General features: G+C 36.0%; 1 protein-coding gene across 12 annotated transcripts in view; it reads right to left on the reverse strand.

The window, feature by feature from the left end:
• The window catches only part of HDAC9 (histone deacetylase 9), a 460,804-nt gene that overhangs the window by 370,267 nt on the left and 67,118 nt on the right, over positions 1 to 23,419 (reverse strand). Inside the window, exon 2 of one of the 12 annotated variants that reach the window (XM_068209487.1) lies at positions 23,159 to 23,223. The exons of the other annotated variants lie outside the window; for them this stretch is intronic. Coding sequence (XP_068065588.1) covers positions 23,159 to 23,174 — 16 coding nt within the window. The 5' untranslated portion in view covers positions 23,175 to 23,223. The remainder of the gene's footprint in view (positions 1 to 23,158; positions 23,224 to 23,419) is intronic. 12 annotated transcript variants of the gene reach the window in all.

The raw sequence follows: 23,419 nt of genomic DNA on the forward strand, positions 1-23,419 counted from the left end.
TGAAATTCAAGTAAGGTATAACTTTTCTAAGTATGGCAGTACATCACAGCACAGTTTTAATCCACAAATAAATGATCTTGTACTGATGAACTACTTCTACTCCTCCTCTTCCTCCTATGACAGTGGTTTATCTCAGTGAGTGGAAAATTGTTTTCATCTGGCTTGATAGATCTGCTCCACCAGCCAGATAAAATTACAAAATCAAGCAATTGCTACCTTGGCTTTTATGTAGAGTATTAGAATTTGATATTGGAAACAAGGGTCCAAGCAGGAATAAGAAATTAGTTTGATGCTAAGGCTACACTAATGTTTAGTTCATGCTTCCCTATGGCCTCAGGAAGAAAGCCTTAATTCTGGGTGGATTTTTGGAAGCAATCTGGTACACTTACTCTAATTTTAAAATACATGAAGAGAAGTCATATAATCCAAGTGTTATTAATATGATATAACATAATGTTACAGTTTACTTTTCTCTCATCTTATTATTTCAAATATTCAGATTATGACATTCCTTTTTTTTCTATATTTTTCCTTTTAGAATTATCTTTTTAAAAGTTTGCAAATGTTCCATTTTACTAATGAATTTGCTTTTTTCTATGCTTCAAAACTTGCCAGAATTATTTTTTTTAGTTATCCAAATTAAATGTTATATTTTTTTAAAATATTATTCAATTATTCTATTTTTGGCTAGTCCTTAACCCTCATTTCAAAAAGAATTTAAAATTATTTAAGTAAAATAATCCTACCATTAAGAAATTAGCAAATTACAAAAACTGTCTTTTTGGTCTGGATTTCATTTGAGTGTACAGAATCTTTGTCTTACAAACCTTGACAAATGATAGTGCAAAAATATTGTGTGGATTTCTAGTCTAAAAGCTCCAGCAGTTTGAAGATGAGTAATTTTGACAAGTTATTTTGAACTGAATGAAAATTATAGCAGTTGGAGGCCTGATTTTCAGAAAAAAAAACCTGAATAATCTCTTTGAAAAAGTTGAAAGTAAAAGTTGACAGCTGTCAGTCTGGTTTGGGATTTTGTTTTTTGGTTTTTTTTTTTTGTTTGTTTGTTTGTTTGTTTGTTTTCAGTTTTCTGAGGTTAGTGAAGGATTTTAAGCTATTATTAAAAATAAGCTACTGTGAAAAATTGCTTCTCCATAATGCAGAAATGAATACAGAAACATGATGTAGCTTCATGCAAATGAAATAGAGATACACAGTTCAGCACATTTATGTTAAATTGTACCCTTTGATAAGGTACTAAAAAATATTGCAGGAAATCAGGTATAATCTAATAAAACTAAATACCCTACTAAACAACAGAAACACAATAGAAAAAAGCAAACCCAGAAAATTTCCCAGTCTTATTTCCTAAACTGAGTTTGTTCTTCTATTCTAATATGCTACCGCTTCAGTTAACAGATCTCAAAATCACCTCCTATCTTCCTCCCAAAATTCACAATCCCCTTGTTTTATCTATTTTCACGCAGACTCTTGTGACTACAACATACATCTATGGCACCCATTAGAGGCAAAGGCACATTTGGTGGAACTCATTCTTTCTGGAATATGCACATCTTTTGACAGCACTGAATGCTTATGAATTCTGACTTCTAAATCCAGGAAATAAGTTAAAGAAAATTCTAGTCTGCTTTCTGCTAAAAAAGCATTTAAGCAGATATGGAACTAAAATGTGATTTATTTTTTTTTAAACAACAGTTTTTAATATAGTACAACACAAATGGAGTCTATCACATTACAAGTCTCAAGGCACTTCACAATTTTCATCAAAAGCTGACAAAACTCTGTCTAGCTAGATATGACACAGAAAACAGATTTTTTCAAATATTATCTTGTGACAGCACAATAGGTGAATTTCAAAACAAAAAACAAAACAAGTTCAAGAACACGTTAGCTATAGAGACTGAAACTCTTGAATTCAGGGTTGGAATTTGGCAAAGTCTCCCTTCAGGTCAAACAGAATTTACTCATAGACAAACTCACAGACAAACTTGAGCATCAGACCACACACCAATCTGTCTTTTGTTACACAAGCTGACTGCTTCCAGAATAGTGCAAAAATCCACGTGCTGAATAGAAGTAAATGCTCTAATATTAGAAGCAATGCACCAAATACATGCAGAAATTATTACAATTTCTATAGCAATACCTCTGTTAAAAAGTAGGAGACATTTACTTTTTGTATCTGATCTATACACATGCCCACAACCACTTGCAACATTATCTCTAACAACTACAAATTAAATTTCTTGAGACATCTTTTTGTTTCAACAGTCCTTGCAGAATCAGAACATGATCAAAAAAAAAAGTGATATTTTATTATTCTTTATTATTATTTTGCAAATACTTGAGATGTGAAGGTTGATATAAAAAGTCAACAGAGTCAGAGAAATTATAAGGAGAAAAAGTCATTAGTCCCAAATGCTCCAAATTGCTTTTACTCTCTGCAACACAGAGCCAGTCAGTATAAGACTTGGAGCTGGAAAAGTCAAAATTCCTATCATCCTCATAATTTTTCCTATCATCGAAAATTCCTATCATCCTCATCCCAAATATTTACAAGCTGATATGCAGAGTTATAACACAATGGCTCAGCCTCTGACAAGCTAGCACTGGACAAACTGGTATAAAAATGTCTGTATATGGGAAGAGTCATTAGAAGTAGCTGATTTCTGGCAGATACATAATACTTCTACCAAAAATGGTTTGAGTAGCACTGAACTTAGACATATTTGAGTATTGCACAGTGCATCTACTGTTGACACCCCAAATAATATACCTTGACTGTCTTTGCTATGCAAGTTGCAGTGCAATTCTTTTTACACCTTTGTTATACCATCATGATCACCAGACACTCCAATTTCAAATGGAAGACCAAAAGAGAATAGATTTGTCTTTGAATGTCAGTAAGATCTACAGGATTATAAACTTGCTTAAAGATATATGTGGGCTTATGTACCTCACACAAAAACATCTGTGCTACTATTCCTAGGCCTAAGGAAGAGTGCCATAGCCCCAAGACTTTCACACTGTATCATTACACAGCAAAAAATACAGCAGCCTTGCACTGGCTTGAAGGTAGTAAGAGATGGGGATACAAAGCATTGAGATTTCTGTTTGGTTCTGTGATTTCTTACATCAGTCTAGACCAAGCATCCCAAAGAGAACATGACTCTTCTTCTCATGTTCTCTGTTGAAGAAAACCGCCAGCACTGCTGAGATCTGCTGCTCCTAGCACAGTTCCAGTTTGCATACTTAAAATTCCAAGTGTGGAGTGGTAATAGAAACCTTTAGTTTCTTCCAGATACTTTTTGCAACATAAGTGAGAAGCAAAAATAAATTTATATGTGCATATATATATATATATGTACACATATATAATACATATATATACACACATATATACACATATATATATATATGATGGAAAGTATGAATTGCTTTCACTTTAGTATTTGATCATATATCTAGCACAAATAGGAAAGCAGTAGACATACCAACTAATTATATGGCAAATATAAATGCAATAAATACATCAAATACTTTTACTGAAGAGCAGCAGTACACTTATGCCACTTTTAGAATCCTTTTCTCACACTAAAGCAATGTTTTGTAAATAGAGACATTGACAACATGGCAATTCCACCCAACCCTTATAGATCTGTGCAGTCAGAAGTGCTTAAAGAGCTCACTGTTTGGAAACTCCATTTCTATGCTCACCTAACACCAGGCACAACATCCTGAAACCTTTAGGTGCAGCTGAAATATAAATACCACTACCTGCACATTTGTTTCGTCATAGTAGGCTAGAATTAGGCAGAATAGTGGCTGAAGAATTACTACTCTCACAGCTCTTCAGATGCTGAGTCTAACTTCAGTTTGCTTGAGATTTTTTTAATCTTACTGTTGGCAAGAAAGCATGTCTTTGTTTAATGATCACTTTGGTAATTAAAATCAAGTAAACATGTTGCAATTCTTAAAGACACGATATGAAGTCATAAGCTAAATGCTCTTTTCAACCTAAAACTTGAAGACAAATCATAGCCTTTGAGAAGGTGTAAATATGCACACACACTAATCTTACTGGCTGGAAATGTTAAATTCCTCTTTAAAAACTAGGCTAATACCCTTGGAAACTGAAGGTTTTACATATATATCCTACTTTTTGATAAAACCTACATAAAAGGAGCTTCAGAACTCAAAATAATACATTCAGCATTTTCTTGTTGTACTAACAAATTTAAAATTAAAAAACTCTGGTAGTTGTTGCAGGGTTTTTTAATCAGAGGTCAAGCGGGTTTTCTGGTAAATTCACTTTCTTGTGTTCTTAGTTTTAAAATAATAAAATTTTAACAAACTTAAATTATTTGATTTCCACAAATGTGCATATCTAAAAGACTCAAAACACTTTCATTCATTGCTGAAAACATGTCTTCCCCAGTCATACATAAAATTTGGGCCAGTATTTTTGTGACAGTTTCCTCGGGATTTCTGTCATTAAATTATTATTTTTGGCATTTGTCCAGAATGTTCTGCAACTAAATACCATTTTCAGCCTGATCTTTTAGAAAACAGGCTTATATTTCCAGGTTAGAACACACAGATAAGGGCACTTACTCTATGCCGTTGCTACTTCAGCAGCAGCATTCAATTTTTTGTGTGGTAAGAAATGATCAGCTCAAGTAGGAAGAAAGAAGTCTCAAAACTTACAAAATTATAAACTTTCTCTTTTCTCTGCTTTCCCCATTCAAGTCCACTACCATAAAAATAAAACGCACAAAAAAGTCTGGCTTTGGTTTTTTTGTTTTTTTTTTTTGATAGTTAGCACAGCTTGATCCCATGCACAGCAGGATGCTGAAATGACTCCAGTCCTTTCAATGCACAGCAGCACTGAGGGAGCAGAGCTAGACTGGAGACTCTCCTTGTCCATACCCTAGAAGGGTGTGAGGACAGCACACCTTAGAGCAGAAGGACAGCCAGCTGAACAGAATTACTGTCAGATCAAATCAGGGAGACTCAAGAGGACTGGGCAAGGATCCAACACCTGATGTTGGGCTGAACCACATCCTAGTGCACCACAACATCACTGCAGCCAAAGGATGGCACCAGAGCAGGGCACTACTCTCTCAGGACAAACAAAACCCAAGTGAGCAGGAAAAATAGGACTGCTTTTCTCATTATTTAGATTATACAGGAAAGTAAGTTATAGTAGGTCAAGTGTTCCTGTGGTTCACTCCCTGGTGCCCTCATGCACACAGAGGCTGGCACTCAGCCATGCCAAGGCCCACTTCCATCTTCTTCCCAAATTTCTTTTCTGCCATTCAAAAATTCATCTTTCTCTGGACTTTGCCAATCATATCCCTTTTCCTGGGACTTAGCTAACCCTTTTCTTCATGCAATCCATGGATTTAACAGAACATTTGTGAATATTGCTTCAAGTATGGATTGCTGCTACTACGTGGCATGTTCAGAGACCAGTGAGAGCCCAAAGAGTGCTTGGAAAGCTGCCTGGAAGGAAACAGCCACTCAGCAAAGGCACAGCTTCAGAAGAAACCATGTTTCAAAAGCATAAATGCTGTCTTCATTTCCTAAATATTACAGGAACCAGAGTTTGCCCATTATGAAGTACCTAAACACTCTCATCCAAACTGAATACTGAATGACTCTACTTCAGACACCCACGTGTGGCTCTGAAAAAAAATACTACAAAAAAGCATTGGAAGAAAAGTATAGGGAAACAGTTCTGTTACAGATTAAGGAGCTGGTGCAGACCTATTTTAGGCTTGGCTGGTTCCTTGCAACTTTTTACTGCAGCTCTCAACCACTTGTTAAATTAAGAAAATACCTAATTCTGTCTAAAGATACAGAAAGTGATCAAAGAGAGAGGCAAATGAGGGAAATGTTTTTCTCTTGTATTAAGAGAAAAGCAATCTGCTTAATCATGGTGCTTTTTTTTTTTTTTTTTTTGTGTGAGAGTGTAAAACAGATTTTTAGCCCAGGAAAGAAGAATACAGCTTATAAACCAGACGTTACAAAGATATCTTCATTGCTGAAAACTATTGAGGAAGTGGTAAGGTGAGCACCTGAATGTCTCAGGAGTCTTTTACAATAATATCACACTTAGCTTTATAGTCCTAACTCAAGGAAGAAAATACCCTATAAAAGGCTGGTTAATCCACTTCATCTACTACATTGTTCATCAAGACATTGAAACTGTAATCCTAGTAACCATATATAAATACACCAATTTGGATTCTCAACCAAATTAAAATTAAATTGAGAAATATTGATTCTTGGGGGGGAAAAAAGACACTTTAATTTATTAACTTCTGTAGCAATACTACTTAGGAGAATTTTTTTTTTCTTTTCAGCAGCTGCCAGGTAAAGCTGGCCATTTTAAAAGGCTTATTTTAGCACCTTGCAAAGGAAGCTGTGAAGCACTAATGAGACAACAATGCGATCTTTGTATAGAGGTATTTATTTAGCAGAGTCTTATACCATCTACCTTCACAAGCAGGAAGCCCATTCTGTCAGCAGCAGCAGCAGCTCCACAAATAAGCATCAGCTTCTTGCCTCTTTTGACCTAATTTTCACTACTTTGTTTAATATAGCTAGCACCTGAGAAAAGATATCTAATGCTCAAAGCTACTAACAAAATGTCACAAACACAGTGGGCTTTGCTTCTAGCAATGCTAAGGCAAGTAAAAGTTTATGCATCCCACAGATCATTTTTCCCTACACTTGTCACACAGGCTATATTGTATTGTATTATATATTGTATATGTACTGTATGTTGTACACATTTCTAGGTATCAGTCAGGAAAAATGAAAAAAATCACTCAGAGGAATCTCCAAGATCAACCTTTCAGATTTTTCTAGGTTGTTCACATAGATCAAAGTTTTTTTTAGATTACTTTCATTCTCTCTTTTAAATTATTCTGAGTAAATTATATATGTCTACAAAATAATGAGTATATAGAATCTGAGTTCCAGTTCATTCCAGCATTAGGGAAGTCTGAATGCAGTGTTTTCAAAGATGGTAGCTCTAAGTCTTTCCAATTCTTTTATTACCTTAAAATACTTTTCTAAAAATTGAAACATTTCCTCCCATCTGTCAAAATATTGCTAGCAGAATAAAGCTGGTAGTAATTTGTCAAAATATTTAATTGCAAAAATGATGTTAAAATCATACTCAACTCCCTGAGCTCCTTAGGATATGCTGTCAAAGAGACAAAATGTTTTTAGAAGAATTTGAAGGATTTAGCTATATTCATGATAGAAGTGTTTAAGCAAAAGACTAATGTAAGTAGTAAAATGTATAAATGCAAGTAGCAAACTGTATATACTATTAAAATTGAGTTCCCATTTTGTGCCTAAAGCTGGTTTACCATATATAACTTAGATAATGAAAATTACAATAGTGCCTTGTGGAAGCTATATATACCTCTAGACAGACTTACTCCCTTCATTTACACGTCCTGAGGAAAAGAATAAAAACAAAACAAACAAACAGAAAACCTACCTGACAACAACAACAGAGAACACTCACACACACCAGAGAAAACCCCATGACAAATCCCACAAAACCAAACCTAAAAAATAAAATATAATAAATATAAATAAATGAAATAAAAACTTAACCATTAAGATTTTCAGCAGCTCTCCACTAGGAAAAAGCAAAAATCAGAATTACACTGTTTCATGACTCTACTTTCAGACTTTTGATATACATATTTTACAAACATAGAGCTCTTAAAGAATATTAAGGCTACAAAATTCAGCATTTTGAAATTACAAAACTTTGGATTAGGGTTGCCTTTGACATATCAATTTGGTTACTGTTCTTATGTGGATTATAGCAAAAAATTTAATTGAGTGCTTCTATGCATCTTAGGATCCTTATAGAAGGGATGAATGTTACTCATTTAACAAAAAACTTTTATACTTTGTTCCCTTATTCACTGATTAATGTTCCAAAACCAGTTTATCAGACATTACCTACATCCTCCTTGGAAAACAGAAGTATTCACTTCTACAATGAGCTCCCTAAAATGTTGAAGAAAATCACTTTGAAACACATTTTACTTTTTCAGCATCCCTTCAATATGAGAGAATCCTCTACACTATGGAGAGGAGCGACCACCTTCCTTTGCAGAGCAGTTTTCTGCCTTTTGCAGGTAAGTTCCACTAACCCCAGATTCACCACGACTATCCTCTGCCAACATCCATGTCTAACCAGTATCTCCACCAGCTTACAAAGCTAACAATCTTAATAATCCAAGTGGTGTTGCCTCAGTTCCCTAGGGATGCTGTGCTAGAATGTCTAGTTAACAGACCATGTCTTTACCTGCCAATCTTCCCACTAAAATTTTACTCAGCTGAGGCTATTCCTTCTCCAAATAGCAAGTTATTTCTGAGATGGGAAATATTGTCCAATAAAAAAAAAAAAAAAAAAAAAAAAAACCCAAAAAAAGAGCCCAAAACAAAACCAACAACAACAAAAAAAAAAAAAAAAAAAAAAAAAAAAAAAAAACACCAAAAAAAAAACCACCCCAGAGACTGCCCAGCATGCCTAAAGGAAGTAAGCAAGTCCTGTGTGGATCTGGGCTCCTGAAGGAACTTTTTCACTCCCATATAATACTGCAGCGTCGGGAGTTATTGCATGCTATTTAAAATGGGCCTCAAAGAGCCTTTCAAAGAAATAGAAATTTCCTCAATTTATTTCATATATCTTAGAATTGTACACAAGTCCTTTTTCAGATCTTGAAACATCTATACCTCATTTGAATTCACCTCAGAACTAAACTGGAGAGTGAAATGGGCATTGAAGAAATACTTTTTTGCTTTGTTGAAGACAAAGAAATCCTCAGACATCTCTTTAAGTCTGGACTTTACAAAAGCTTCTTCCATGTGTCAAGATAGTCAGGGTAGATTTGAATGTCATTCCCTGAACCTCCATGCAGAGGGCCATTTCATAGAGTTTGATTTCACATATAATCTTTTTCTTCTTTTAGAAACTTTTTTTTTTAACTTTCCCTGTATTTTTACTGTTACAGTTACATATTCAGAGTCTCTAACAAGCATCTGTGAAAGTACCTGAAGGGTAAAATAAAATCTGTCAAGAAAAAAAGGTTGGATTCTCAGGTTTGGCTTTGAGAAACACTACTGAGAAGAAATTGTCTCTTTAATTGCACTATCAAAAAAAGCTTCTGGATGATACAACTTACACATTAACCTTTTTCAGAAATACATCTAATGGTGTACGTCTCCACATGCACTGTTACAAGCTCTGTGCCAGGGGAATGGATTAGTGGGTTTTCTTTCACATTCAGGGGCTGTGGGGGAAGGATGGTAATTAAGAAAGACAAAACAAGGCTGAGGTTATTCATGCCAAACAAGCATTCTAAGAACTGCAGCTTGTACATGCCCAACAATGCCGTCATTTTCCGTGACTGTAGGAAGACAGAATCTGTACCACACACTGTCCATGGAAACAGGCTTTGACCTTCAAGCTATGGAAGCTGTCATTTAGATTAGCCTTTTCCCAGTATTTCACTATAACAGTACAAAAAATGACAAGGATTTTTGCTACTGACACATAACTTATCTAATACAGCAGATTTTCAAGAAATGCAATAAAGCTAATCTGTTTTTGCAACTTACAACAAACACTGTTTTTTTCTGTTAAACTTATTAATTCTTACACATTAATTTCTGTGAATAATATTTGAGGGAAGAAGAGGAATGGGAAGTATAACTATCTGAATCAAGAAGATCAATTTCCCTGAAAGCAGTCAGATTTTTAAGCTCTTGGAAAAGCTGCTCATAGCTATGTATTTCATTTTTTAAAAATCATCTAATGGGACTAAAACAAAATACAGACCATCATGTTCATTTTTCAGCTATATTAAGAAAAAACCCACCTAATATAGATATTTAAATGGCTTTTTTTTTAATACTATGTATTGAACTGTTCTCAAAAGGGAGACATCTGAGAAGCAGACTGCCTAGTGCAGCCTAAGAGGCTGCTGACCTCCCTTGCTGCAATGGCACACTTTCTGGCTCCTCTTCCAACTTTTCCACCAAGATCTCCTTTTCTGCTTTCCAGCCAATTGGCCCCCTGTCAGAATTGGTACATGTGGTCATTCCTCCCAAGGCTGATGTTCAACCAAGAGAAATGCAAAGTCCCACATGAGATTGCTGTTGGTACATCTCTCCAGCCTGCCAAAGGCCTTCATGAAGCTGCTAAACAGTTCTGGCACCAGTTATCAGCCCCTGGGGAGCTCTATTAGTTACTGGCCTCCAACTGGACCAGGAGCAGCAGTTCACAAAGCCTTTGAGGCTGGCAGCTCATCCTGTTGGTAGTCTAACTCCCTGTTCACTTATCTACCCATACTTCATCCACAGGAATATTATAGGAGACCGTGCTGCAAAGCTTTCTGCAGTACAGAATATACAACACCCAGCCCTCTCCCCTGCGGAAGGCTATGAGATTGGTGAAGCATGAATTCTCCTTTCTAAGTCCACACTGACTATTCTCAACTATCTTCTTTTCCCTCATATGTCTGGAAGTGATTTCCTCTGTTATTTGGCCCCTCACTCTCACAGGAATCAAGTTGAAGATGACCAGACTGTAGTTCCCTGTATTCTCCTTGCCCTTCATGAAGGCAGGAATGGCATTTCCTTTCTCCCAAATACTACACTCTTTCAAGGACAATGAAGAGTGGCCTTCACAAAGACATTGGCCAGCTCCCTGAACACTCATGGGTGCACCCCACCAGCACCCACGGACTTCTGCATGTCCAGTTTTTTTGCCTCAATCTTCTTATTTTGAAGATCAGTCTTCTGTAACCCCAACAGGTCCCATGCACTTGGCTCCTGAAGGTCGGCAAAAAAGACAGGATGGAGAAGATATTGAACACCCCAGCACGCTCCATGTTCCCTGTCACCAAATCCCCTGTGCCAGTCAGAAGTGGGCTGACATTTTCAGTAGTCTCCCTTTTGTGGCTAATACACCTGCAGAAGCATTTCTCATCGCTCTTGTTCTTAATGTCCCTTGCCAGATTAAACTCCAAGTGAGCTTTGGCTTTGTAAAGCTTGTATCGCCCTTTTCTTCCAGAATCACCTGTCCCTGTTTTGACTTCCCTTATGCTTCCCTTTAATGTCAGATTTCTGCTTGGACCTCTTTGTTTATCCATGCAGGCCTCCCAGCAGTTTTCTTTGACTGTCTGCACATCAGGATGGAGCTTGCATGGGGAGATCCTTGAGAAATCAACCAGCACTTCTTGATGCCTCTCCTCTCCAGGCCCATATCTATTCCAATTGTTGCACAGCTTGGTAACAGGGCTGTGCCTGTGTGCACATTCAGTGCACGTAAGCCCTGAATTCCCTGGGTGGCGCAGGAACTCCCCAGGGAGCTCTCTACAGGGATGAAATAAAAGGACCTATTTACAATTCTAGCTGCAAATATGTATTTTGACTAATTGCCAAAGGAGCTTGCCACCTGGGCATTCTGGTGGTTCCAGTGAATCTCCCTGGTAGGTCCTGCTGTGTCTTGATAAACTCATCTGTTTCAGTGTGCTGATTATCATCCTGAATTGAGTGTCTGGCCATTTCAGAGAGATGCTTAGGCAGTTTCTGCAGCAGAATAAACCAAACTGCACACAGATAAGACACTTGCAAATAGACAGTAACCTGTTCCTCTACATGTAGAAATGGTCACATACAATATTTTCTGAAGTTAATTACTTAGAATGTTATTTGTACATAGTTTAAGATACTCTCTAGCAATGAGCAATGACCACACACGTACCAGGGAGATCACACAAGAGCATGAGTCAGCTGGGTTGCAAGAATTCAGCAGAACTATGGTTTGGGGAATCTCGTACAATCCAGATGAAAACACTGTGGCAAGAACCCACCATTCAGGCCAGCACCTGATTGCTTTGTTCAGGAGATCTAATTATTGTGGAAGTCTGTGTAGCATTCTTCTATTATGGGACACTACCAAAGCATATTTGTTTCTTTTCACTGGGAGAGTCCATGACTTGAAAAGCCATCCTAAATCATAAATCCTTCATAATTACATGATTTCTGTTTATTTACCACTATCAATACTTCATAGGCACCTGTAATGTCAACAAAGCAACTGAAATACAGCCACTTGATTTAGAAACTGCTACTGTATCAGTAAGCCACAAAAAAAATTAATGTGATTATTATTTGCATCTATAATGAATTAATTGCATACCTACTTCTAAAGTAACATTTCTTTCTGTGTTATGCATTTATACAACTACAGTACTATGTTGATGTGGAAATTAAGATAAGCATACAAAATACTTTAAGCATACACTTAAAAAGCATGCACTTAAATTAAAAACTTAAAATCTCATTTTTCAATGTGGGAACATAAGCAGATCACTGCTTTTGATAAAAAGTCCCACAGATAGCCACAAATATGGCACCTGTGTTGAGGCAGGACTAATAATTTGATATGGGACAACCTGAAGAAAATATGTAACTAGAGAAACACTACAATTATTACACAAATCAATACTTTAAAAGAACATAGTTCTGCATACAATGCTATTTCTTTTATGAGTGCATCTTTTCATCCTTTTCTCTACTCATGATAATGCTGACACACAAAAAAAATGTGTAACAAATAATTCTGTAAACATTCTACACATATTTTTAAATGGTAGCAGCATACAACAGACAGATTTCAACATGGGTTGCCATAGGTAGGCATTTAAAATTTCCCAGTTAGTGTATTTCACTTTAGTAAGTTATTGAAAAGCCCTCCATAAAAGTTTAGGTCTCCATTTTTCAAAAATATCTGCTTAGTAAATTAGCTTACAAAATAAATCAGGAACACGTTATTGTAGCAATCTATCTTGATATTCTTAGTATATTACCTGAAATAATTTGGTATCAATCTAACATTTCCTTCATAAACCTGAATTCAAAAGAAATTATAGACAAAAAGAAAAAAAAAAATTAAAAAAAGGCAGGCCAGCTACATTGTGAGGTACTGTAGAGTAAAAATGACTGTTCACACAAACTGAATCCAGAGATGCACAAATTTAATACAATCAGCACAAAGAATATTTGTGCAAATGCCAGTTCTTTCACCTTCTTCCACCACTTTCATTATCAAAGAGATAAAAACCCAATCTACAACCCAAAGAGATAAAAAAATTTATGGTTTGGGCAGCATTCAGATGATTCTTACAATATTTCAGCTCTTTTTTCAGTTGTGCAAATTGCTTTATGAAATTACAAATCTGAATACTGGAATGACATTACAATAAATAATTATGGAATGTCTGTACCTTTTATTTTCACATCCTTGCAATAGCTGCATGGATCCAGATTTAGAAAAACCTGTACCTAACACATGAAAACAAAAATTTTCTAATATAGCCTAAAGTTTAGACATTTATTGCTGAACATGATTTTAGAAGAGAACAGAATTAATTAGATAGTCCTTCAGATGTACTTCAAGACTTAAACACCAGTTCATGCATTCCAATGCTGTTGGCATGGGCTTAGTTATTCTATTAAGGAAAATGCAGTTTTACTAAATGACAAAGTATTTTGACAAATAGTCAATTTCAGGAAAATCCAGGAAATAGTAACATTGTTCAGAATATTTTTGTAATACAAACATGAAGCATGTAATACTATTTCAAGTGCTTTGACATTGCGCTCATTAACTTCTCCAAACCAGATAAGACTTTTTTTGCTTACTGTCAGGTTTAGGAAAAAATGGTAGTCACCTACAACATCAATTCCCATAAAATGCAATTAAACTGAGGAAGAAAACACAAGTAGTTATGACCAAAGTGGCATTTTTAAGTATGGTAAAATGATCAAGGCAAAATGAAATGATAGACAGGCCCTGTAGGAAAGAATGTTCCTTTATTTATGATTAGAATGACCAAATTTGTAATATTAATCTGGGATTCAGAGCAGACAAACACAGTGCAGAGGAATATTTGTTAAACCCAGATGTCATTTATCAAGATGTATGAATAACTGTAATCCAGTATTGCATTCCTTATCCACCTTAATTCATGACAGAATAAAGGAGAAAGATAGCAAACCAAAAATAAAAACCCTTCTGTGCAGGCTTCTACTCCTTCCTTCTCTGTGACTAAGACAGCTCTCCTAAGGAGTAGTAATATGCATTCCAAACATCTGCCATCTGACTCTGATCACAGTGGTGCAAGAAGCAACTTTGAGGGAAAATTGTGAAATATAACTACGTATGATTGCTATCAACCAGCTTTAAAAATCTGAAAGATGGTACTCTTAGAAACACTGCATCAGGAGCGTGAGCTAGAAAGTTTTGGAAGTATTCCTTTACCACACACAAATAGACAGCTAGACCAAAAATACAAATAAATCAACCTACAATTTCTGACCTGATGATAAAAGCATCAAGTGTATGCAACACTAAAAATACCTTTTAATGTTAAAAATTATAATTAATGCCTCATTAAAAAGTTATGTATTAAAATAATTATGGAAAAATCGTTTGTAGGCACCACACTGAATACACAAGAAAATAGAATTAAGCAGATGCTGCAGAGAAAAGACTTCAGCTGGAAAGACAAAACTCAAGATCTGCAGGTGTCCAGGGTTCTCCACCAATTTAACACAGAGACAAAAAGCACAGGGCTGCCCAACAAGTGTTTTTCATTCCAAACTGGTACTCATTATTCAGGGAAAACTAGGAACCATTGCTTTAAACAGACCAGGGACTGAAGGGGCACCATTTTATTTTACATCATCAACTTTGCCTTACTCAATTTTGCCAAGTCTTCACTCTGGCTTTGGTATTAAGCACATTCATCCTTTGCTACAGCTACACCACATTGTTAAAAGCACATCTGGCACCTGAATTCAGAAAGGAGTTGGGTGGAGTCCCACACCATTAAAAATTAGTTTGCACTTTTGCAGCTTCATAAGCCACAATGGTTATCTTTAATTACAAAAGGCACTATCAAATATTTATTACATAAAGCTTTATGACTCTTTACATGATCTACTCGTTAATGGGGATTTATCCAGTCTCATCTCAGGCAAATTGTGGTGGCAATAGTCAGGTTCTCATCCACCAATGCCCATTTGTCAATCTCAGCTGAAACAGCAAAGCAGTGCAGAAAGATACCTTTTTTCCAGATTTTTTTTAAGTCATTAGTTATTCCTCTTGTCATTCCTGGAATTCAAGGAAAGATATGTAATGGTGCTGAAATTTATTTCCAGGGAAGCAGCTACTGAATACATGGGATGAGAAACATTTAGGAACTCCCTCAACAATTCCCAGATGAAAGCAGACTACCTCATTAACAAATGCTCCACATTATGGGAAGTAGGTAAAAGAAGAAATGGGAAGTGTGGAGTCCTTTCCACACTATCCTGCTCCCAGCTTCAGTCTAGATGGAAGGCTACAGCCAATGTGTGTTCTGTTTGCCCACAGGTTTCCCCTAACTAGGATCATAACCCACAGTCATGGATCACCTTTACCTATTGGGGGCACAGTTGTTTAGGCCCTGCTAACTACAAAGTGCTTTACAGAACTCAGAAAATAAAGAATATCCAAAAGTCTAATTTTATAATAAACTTTTTAAGGGTCTTTTTGTGCCACCTGGCTTCAAAGAGAGGGATTCTTTTTAATCAGCCACTGAAGAAAAGAATTTGTATGCAAACAGAATTAAGCTATCAGTAAAGCACGACAGTTGAATGTGGATTCATTAAACAGAGCTGCATCTGAGGACTAAATTAGGCCTAGGGAATAGATGGGAGAAAAAAAAATCTATATCTTAAAACGTGATAGGGTCCATTTACTAGATGAGATTACTTTTCTCTACAATACATTACCCAAAGGCGCTTCCAAAACTGAGGGAGCATATTACATGGTGCTAATCAGAACTTTTTTCCTAAGTAGGTCAAATGTTGAAAGAAAATCTTGAAATCTTATGCACTGTTAAAAAAAAAAAAAAAGAAAAATCTCCCGAAAGCTGTACAGCGAAGGTGCTAATCACTTTCTAAAATATAAAAACCTTCTGCATAAACATTAAATTTAGCACTTTAAAATGCACAGTCATACACCTGAGGCTGTTCTTTCACTGTCATTTTAATTCAGTCTGTAATAACCAAATGTATTTTATTTAGAAAAAAATGCCTTTATTTGCATATGTAGTCGTTTAACTTCAAAAAGATTGACTTGTTTAATTTTTTTTTCCAGAAATCAAAACATCCCCAGTTCCAAATGTTCAGGCATATTTAGACTTCAGATTTTGTTCTTTGTTTAGAAGAACATTAATAAGACAAAATAAGGTTTGTTTGGTTTTTCTGGTTTTATTTACATTAGGTATATTACACCTTTGAATACATTTGCTGGAGAATGAGGCATCCTGGGGAAGGACAGTGAAGGAATTAACAAAACAAAAGGAGAAATAGCTTTGCTGCCAAACTTCAGAACAGACAATTCTGGCTCAGGTTCCAGCAAACACCAGTTACACGCTGTCCTGTAAGTCCTGTCCCGTACTGCACATAACTCTGCAAATTCCCAAATTAAGACTCTCCTTGGTAGAGCGTGTTTCCTGGCCACTTTCTAGAGCCTAACTGATGATTATCCATTATTATCTTCATGTCTTCTTTCAAAATTCAGAATCAAAGAATATATGTGGATGGCTACAGAAGAGAGCTGCCATGGATTTAAATGGGAATACCATTAACCTTTCTGAAGATCTGAAGACACATGCAATAAATTTCTGCGTGCCTCCTGGGCTAACAGATAGTGATTTAACTGCAATTTGGACACCACAGAACTCATGCTGCTAAGAAATAGGCTCAATTAGCTTAGGCATAGTACCAACACAGCTTTCTATAATCTCAGGATGCAGCAAGAATCATCATCTACCAGCTGTTTGCAGCATGGAAACAGTAAACTAGCATCTGTCCAAAAAGGACATATTGACTTACTGATGTTAGAGCTATAAAATGAGAATTAGGATTATAAATCTTGCTGAATGGGGAATGATGATTGGAAGCAGAATCAAATTGGAAAACAGACAAAATATGCAAAAGGATGACTTATTAAAACAGGATGGATGGAAAGAAGTGGGTAACTTCCTGGGGAGTGCAGGACTATATTTTGGTCTTAAAAATGAGGCCAAAGTATCTCCTAAACCAGGTGAGATTTAGAAAGGCCCAAGAGGAGTAGGCACCTTTACCACCCAAAAAAAAAAGCAATTTAGTAATGTGCTATAGCCAAACTGCTGCAAACTGTGCTTCAGCAAGAGCTTCACATAAATGAAAGATCTTTTTTACTCTGTTCATGGGTTTGGAGGGATTTTCTTGGTCTATAATTTGGAAAGATAGGTCTATTATTCAGGGTTTCAGGGTTTTTGTTTTTGTTTCCGAGAATAAAGAAAAATTCTGGATGGGAAAATAGCTTGCCAAATAAGATGTGTCTTCTGGAAAATGCAATAGGATACCACAATTTCATGCATATATCCTGTGTCTCTGTTAATGTGTTTACCAACAAATCAGAGAGCAGATAAGCAAGATCCTCACAGAGTCTTTTAAAACTAAAGCCAGAGTCTAGAATGCTGTCTTGCAGAAGGAGCAGATTATTGCAGTGGAGAGCACTTGAAGGAAGAGGGTCCTTTGAAAAGAAGAGCATCCTACCTACACACACAACTTAGTATTACTGTCCAAGTGAAGGTTTACTTTATATTCTTCACATACATAACCTGCAGTCTATACATGACTATAGGCTATGTGTCTGAGTCACACAGCAATAACATTAAAATGTTATTTTTAAGCCCAAGTCGAAGTCTGGAATGATTCCTTATTTCCCCCTCAAGTTAGTTTATTTTGAATTAATTCAAGGCACCAAATGTGGTTTTGTAAAATAGCATGTAGTCTTCCATTTGTTCTGGTCTACAAGTATGTGTTCAAGCAAGAAAAATAACCTAAGTTAATTGGCAAATAACTAACTTAAGGGAGAACAGTCTTCAGCAGACATACTCAAAGCTCTGCCATACCTTCATGGAAAATAAAGCAGCTCTCCTAATTCAATCTTCACACTAAGTATTCTTAGTAGACATGCGTGACATTAGAGAGAGAAGATTTTGGTTATAAACCATAAATATTCATTAAGGAACTATTGTATGGCCTTTTCAGAAAAATACATGTCTGAGAAAAGATTATATTCTTTAGAACCTCTGCCACTTTATTATTAAACAGCATTCAACTGTCTGTAGCATTTCTAAATGCAGCAATTCTGAGTGAGTGAGTACATGAAAGGATAAATCTGGTTCACACAGTCTAAAATCTTCTTCACAGTCTGGGAAAACACTACAACAGGAAAAAAATCATAAGAAAAAAAATCTTCATCTGTCAGTCAAAGATTCTCCTGGCATAACTTCAAAACTTTACTCCCACTTTGCTATACGTATTGATATAAAAGTTCATCCTTTCAAATCATCATGTTAGACTCAGCTAGCAATCTTGCTAGAATATCTGCAAACAGAAATCTGTAAAAGAGTAAAAAATGGTTGTGATCTCCCAAACATTTTTATGACCTCACACTTTTAAAATTCAGTGTTTTGTTTTTTCTTAAATACCCTGTTCATCTGCCTAAGATAGTTTGCTTAAGGACCTCTTTTCTTCACCCCTCTCCCTATAAAGACAGATAAGAAAGAAACTGGAATCATAATACCAAAGATGAAATGAATAATGCTGTTCACTATTTTTCCATGAATTGTATTGTTTACTCCCAAATTTTATTCAGTATTTTCTTCTGTATGGAAACAATGTATTAATTCCTGCAATTTTCTGTCTTATTTTTTTAAAAATGCATATAATTTGCAAATAGATCCTAGGTGAAAGAAGGAAATCTCCCAAGATATACGACCATTTTGTAAATAAATGGCGGCAATAACAGTCTTATGCACAACAAAGATTTGGCAAATAAGAAATTAATGAAAATCACAATTACTCAGATTATAAATTACAGAATCACCAGCAGGATTGTTTTCATTTACAAAGCCAAAAGTAATTATAAATAATGAAATAAGAGAGCTCTAACAGCCTTGGTAAGAGTATCAAATTAGCGAGCTGAGAATAATTTGAAAAATGTAACAACACTAAAGAGCCATCAGAGTGATGATAATTGGCAGCATCTGCCATTTCATTGCAACAGTACATCAAATCAGCTGCAAATATAGGGCTTTTTAAGCTTTCTTACAGAGTTGTGCACTCTCCTGCCTCCTCTGGTTTCAAACACTGATGTGCAATAATCATGCTTCATACAAGAATATTTGATGAAAAAATGAGGATTAAAAATAAAATTATTTACTAATATTTATGACACAATAGGTGCTATTTTAAACAGAAATTCAAATATGGCAAATGTTTTCCAGCCTCTATTAAAACATTCTCAAGTTGTTACTTGACAATTTCAGCTTTGTTCCTACAGAATTCCTGTATAGTCTTCAAACCAATTCTATTCCATTTCATCTTCCACCAACACTGGGTAGACAATTAGACTAAAAAAATTTAATTATACTATTCAGTGATTTTTATTATTAAAAATCCTCCATTAACTCTTGAAATTTACACTGTCAGAATGATGCTGCCATTACCTGAGATACAGAGAAGGCAACTTGGAATGTTCAAAGATGCTTTAAAATGCTACTACCTCCTATAAACTACAAGCCCTTCAAATCTGTCTATTTTAGGCTTCATAACCAGAATCAATGCTTTAGATTAAAAAAGAAGTGCTGGGAACCATCAAACCCTACCATTCCTCTAAACTCAACTGAAGTTTCATTTCCTATAAGCACTCAGAGACTGAAGGCGGGAATGCACCATGGAAATGATTTCAAATGCTAATTGTTGCCCAAGTGTCCTCTCCACAGTAACTACAGAAGATGACAAATGCAGACTGGACCTTGCAAGTACCTATGATGGGCAGGGAGGTTACAGACATGAGACAAAGGAATGTGCAACTGCCACGGACACATTCCAACGGAGCTGCTAAGTATCTTTTCCTATAAACTGTGAAATCTGAGACAGCTTCATTTCTTCCACATGCCTCCAGAAACAACTACACAGATAGTGCAATATCAAAGACTCCCTCAACCATTCCTCCTTCTGACCATCTCTTTCCTATAGAAGTATTATGGGATCAGATTTTAAAAACATTATTTAAAATATCCAGCATATCTATACTTCACCATATACTAATTATGGTGACTCACACAACGTTTAATGTAGCTGAAAACTTCATTGAGCACTACGTATTTTCTAGTCAGAAGCTGGATTTTAGGGCCTGACCTGACTTTTTTGTAACATTATTCATTTTGCCCATGTTTTGGATACAGAACCAGTACTGTTTTAACTAGAAAAATATATCTGGGAAGTGGGATGTGCAGCAACCTTTTCCATAACATTAACACCACATAGCACAGAAATGACACAGGGAAAGTTTCTCTGGAATTATTTTACATTTGCTGGCACACCCTTTAACTTAAACTAACTGCAAGAGAAAAAAAAATTGAACTAAAGAGGAAAACTGTGTAAGAGAAAGTATACTTGAAAACAGATCTCAAAAAAGGGGGGTTCTTGACTTGAAAGGATTCCTCTACCCCAGTATTCAGGATCCAATGCAGTTCATTAATTTCACTAATAGTCAGTTGAACAGTTAATAATATAAACAACAAGTCTACACTTGTTGCGACTCTTAACACCACAGATTTTGGAATGAATAAAAGAACAACTGCTTTGAGATTAAATACTGGATTGGGAACATTGATTTGAAACACTGGACAGAATTAGGATCCCTGAGGTTAGGTTCTGGTAGCACATATAATTACATGATGGCTTCTTCTAAGACCAAAAATAGATGGTCTCAGGAATAGCACTAAGCATATTTGAGTGCTAGAGAGAAAAAGAAAAAAGAATTGACAACCCAATACCTTAAAAATTCAACAACAGATTCCTCACACTGATTGACTAAAATGTCATTTTTTTAAATCACTTTTTGCCTCCCATTTTGCAACAAACTTGGTACTAACATTCAAAAAATTTTCCTCTGCACACAGAAGAGCTAAGAAGATATTTTTAGCCTGGTTTCCTAAGGAAATGAAACTTATCCGTTAGGCCCTCATCACAATAACTTCTGAATTCATGGAGTGATTTCTGCCAGGTCTGACAGGGTGTGAAACATATTAGATTCCCAAAAATGGCAGCTGAGAGAGGAAAGGGAATGTCAGTAGTGCTCCCACTGTGGAGCTGCCTTTGCTAGCCTTCAGGGAGGACATGGGGGAGCTCCTCCCTCAGACTGGGCTGCTGCAGTTGTGCTGCTCAAGAGTCCAGGTGGAGTGGGGAAAGGACAAGACTGGTTTTGTCTGATTGTCTAGCTTCCTTTAATGACAGCTGGGATGATCATATATTTTCATGATTCCTGTTCAGTGGGAAATGAAAGTAGCATTGACCAAATGCCTCACTAAAATGTATCTTGTTACAGGTCTACCAAGCTTTTAAGAACTGTGTAAATTTGCTGAGGATCCAGCAGCGGGCATTGCAATGCAGTGAAGGCTGAAGGAAGGGGTGAAATTTGTTAATGACTTGAATGAGGGAAGCATTTGAAAAAGTGCAAGGGGATCTCCTGTAGCTGGATAACCAGGTAAAAGAATAACAATAATAACAAAATTTGATATGCAGAAGCAGAGGACAATATCAAGCATTAAGATGTCTGCAAAACAAGATTGTTTCGTCACCTAGTAAGACAAAATTACTCGCTAATTACACTCACGTTGCTCAGATGAGGGATGTGGATGGCCTCAAAAAGCAACACTTCCTGCAGCTATTACTGCTCTAACATTTTTCTACTGTTAGACTTAACGTCCAGTAAGTTCTGTAAGAAGAAAAAGAATTATTCTTTGATGGCTCTTAAAAAGTATCAGCATTAAAGGTAAGTTATGTGGAAGTCTTTTCATCACAGCACAGCCATATCTTAGAGCACAGGTGGCTGGCAGCCACAAGGTCACTCCCAGCTGAATGATCCACAGCTCAGCATGTTTTCTTCTGTGAGATTCAAATGTAATTACTTGTAATGTTTTTCATTGTGAGACTATAAATAAAACTATAATTTCAAATCCTTATTTTTTGTTAACCTCATGAAGCTCCTCAAACATTTGGCTAATGTTTTCCTCTTTCTAAAGTAAATATCCAAATATGAAAAGAATACATAGCAGACACTCTGTAAATGAATGCTGTAGAAACTACAGAGTGCTAATGTGGATAGACAGCTTGCAATAAAGTAAAACAAAATAAAATATATTAATTAAGAACCCAAGATATAGTGACAACTTTTTAATTATACCTTCCCTAGGAAAAACACCCATTACTGGGGTTTTTTTCCTTGCTTGCTTGGCCTTGGGCTTTGGGCTCCATTACTGGGGTTTTTTTCCTTGCTTGCTTGGCCTTGGGCTTTGGGGCTTCTATTGCTAGGAAAATCATCGTTGAAAAGCTCCTAATACATTTCAAGTAAAGCTATTAAGTAAAAAAATATACTGACAACACAAGTTAGCTCATCCCACTAAATGACTGCAATAAAACAGATTCTGAACTGATGTGCCCTTCCTTAGTCTTGGGGTATATTTAGCCACATCAGGCCCATGATCAGTAAGACAAAAGAAGTAGCTATAGCAAGTAAAACCCCTATTACAACTTTTGGCTGAATACTAAGAACCCAATCTAATTCCCATTCAGACCAGTAAATACCTTCCACTGTACTGCCAAGACACCAGGCTTGAACTTAATACAGACTCTGTGGCTGACTGACAGCTTTTTGAGCACAACAATCATAAATCAAACTTATTTTATTTTGGTAATTAGCTTGTAATTTGTCAGGTGAATATATCCTTCTGACCCTGCATGAAGTTTGTTGCTAAGCCAGGTATGCGTCCAGATTTGTTTACTTTTAACAACACAGATGATCTTTTTTATGATTATGATATAATAACACAAAGCAATACATCTTACTCAATTTTCAGCCACCAAGGATCTCTTCCAATTCAACTTTCAATTTAGATCTAAAATGAAAGGAACTTACCAGTTAGAGTGTACATGATCTCTCTAATGCAATTTATGGTGGTTTAGAAAGCTAGCAAGGCTGTTCTGATATTAAAAGCAACAATGAAGGGAAGTGGTTAGTCAACTAGCTGGTTCTGTTATTCCCTCCCACTTCTTACAGCAGTACCTATCTCTGTGGGGTCATAATTGAGCTCACTATCCCAGCTCTTAATTCTGTTTATTTAAAAAAAAAACAAAACCAAAAGGAGTATGACACCACTTTTGCAGGATTATTCGTGTT

Source organism: Anomalospiza imberbis, chromosome 1 (assembly GCF_031753505.1).
Source record: "Anomalospiza imberbis isolate Cuckoo-Finch-1a 21T00152 chromosome 1, ASM3175350v1, whole genome shotgun sequence".
Classification (NCBI taxonomy): domain Eukaryota; kingdom Metazoa; phylum Chordata; class Aves; order Passeriformes; family Viduidae; genus Anomalospiza; species Anomalospiza imberbis.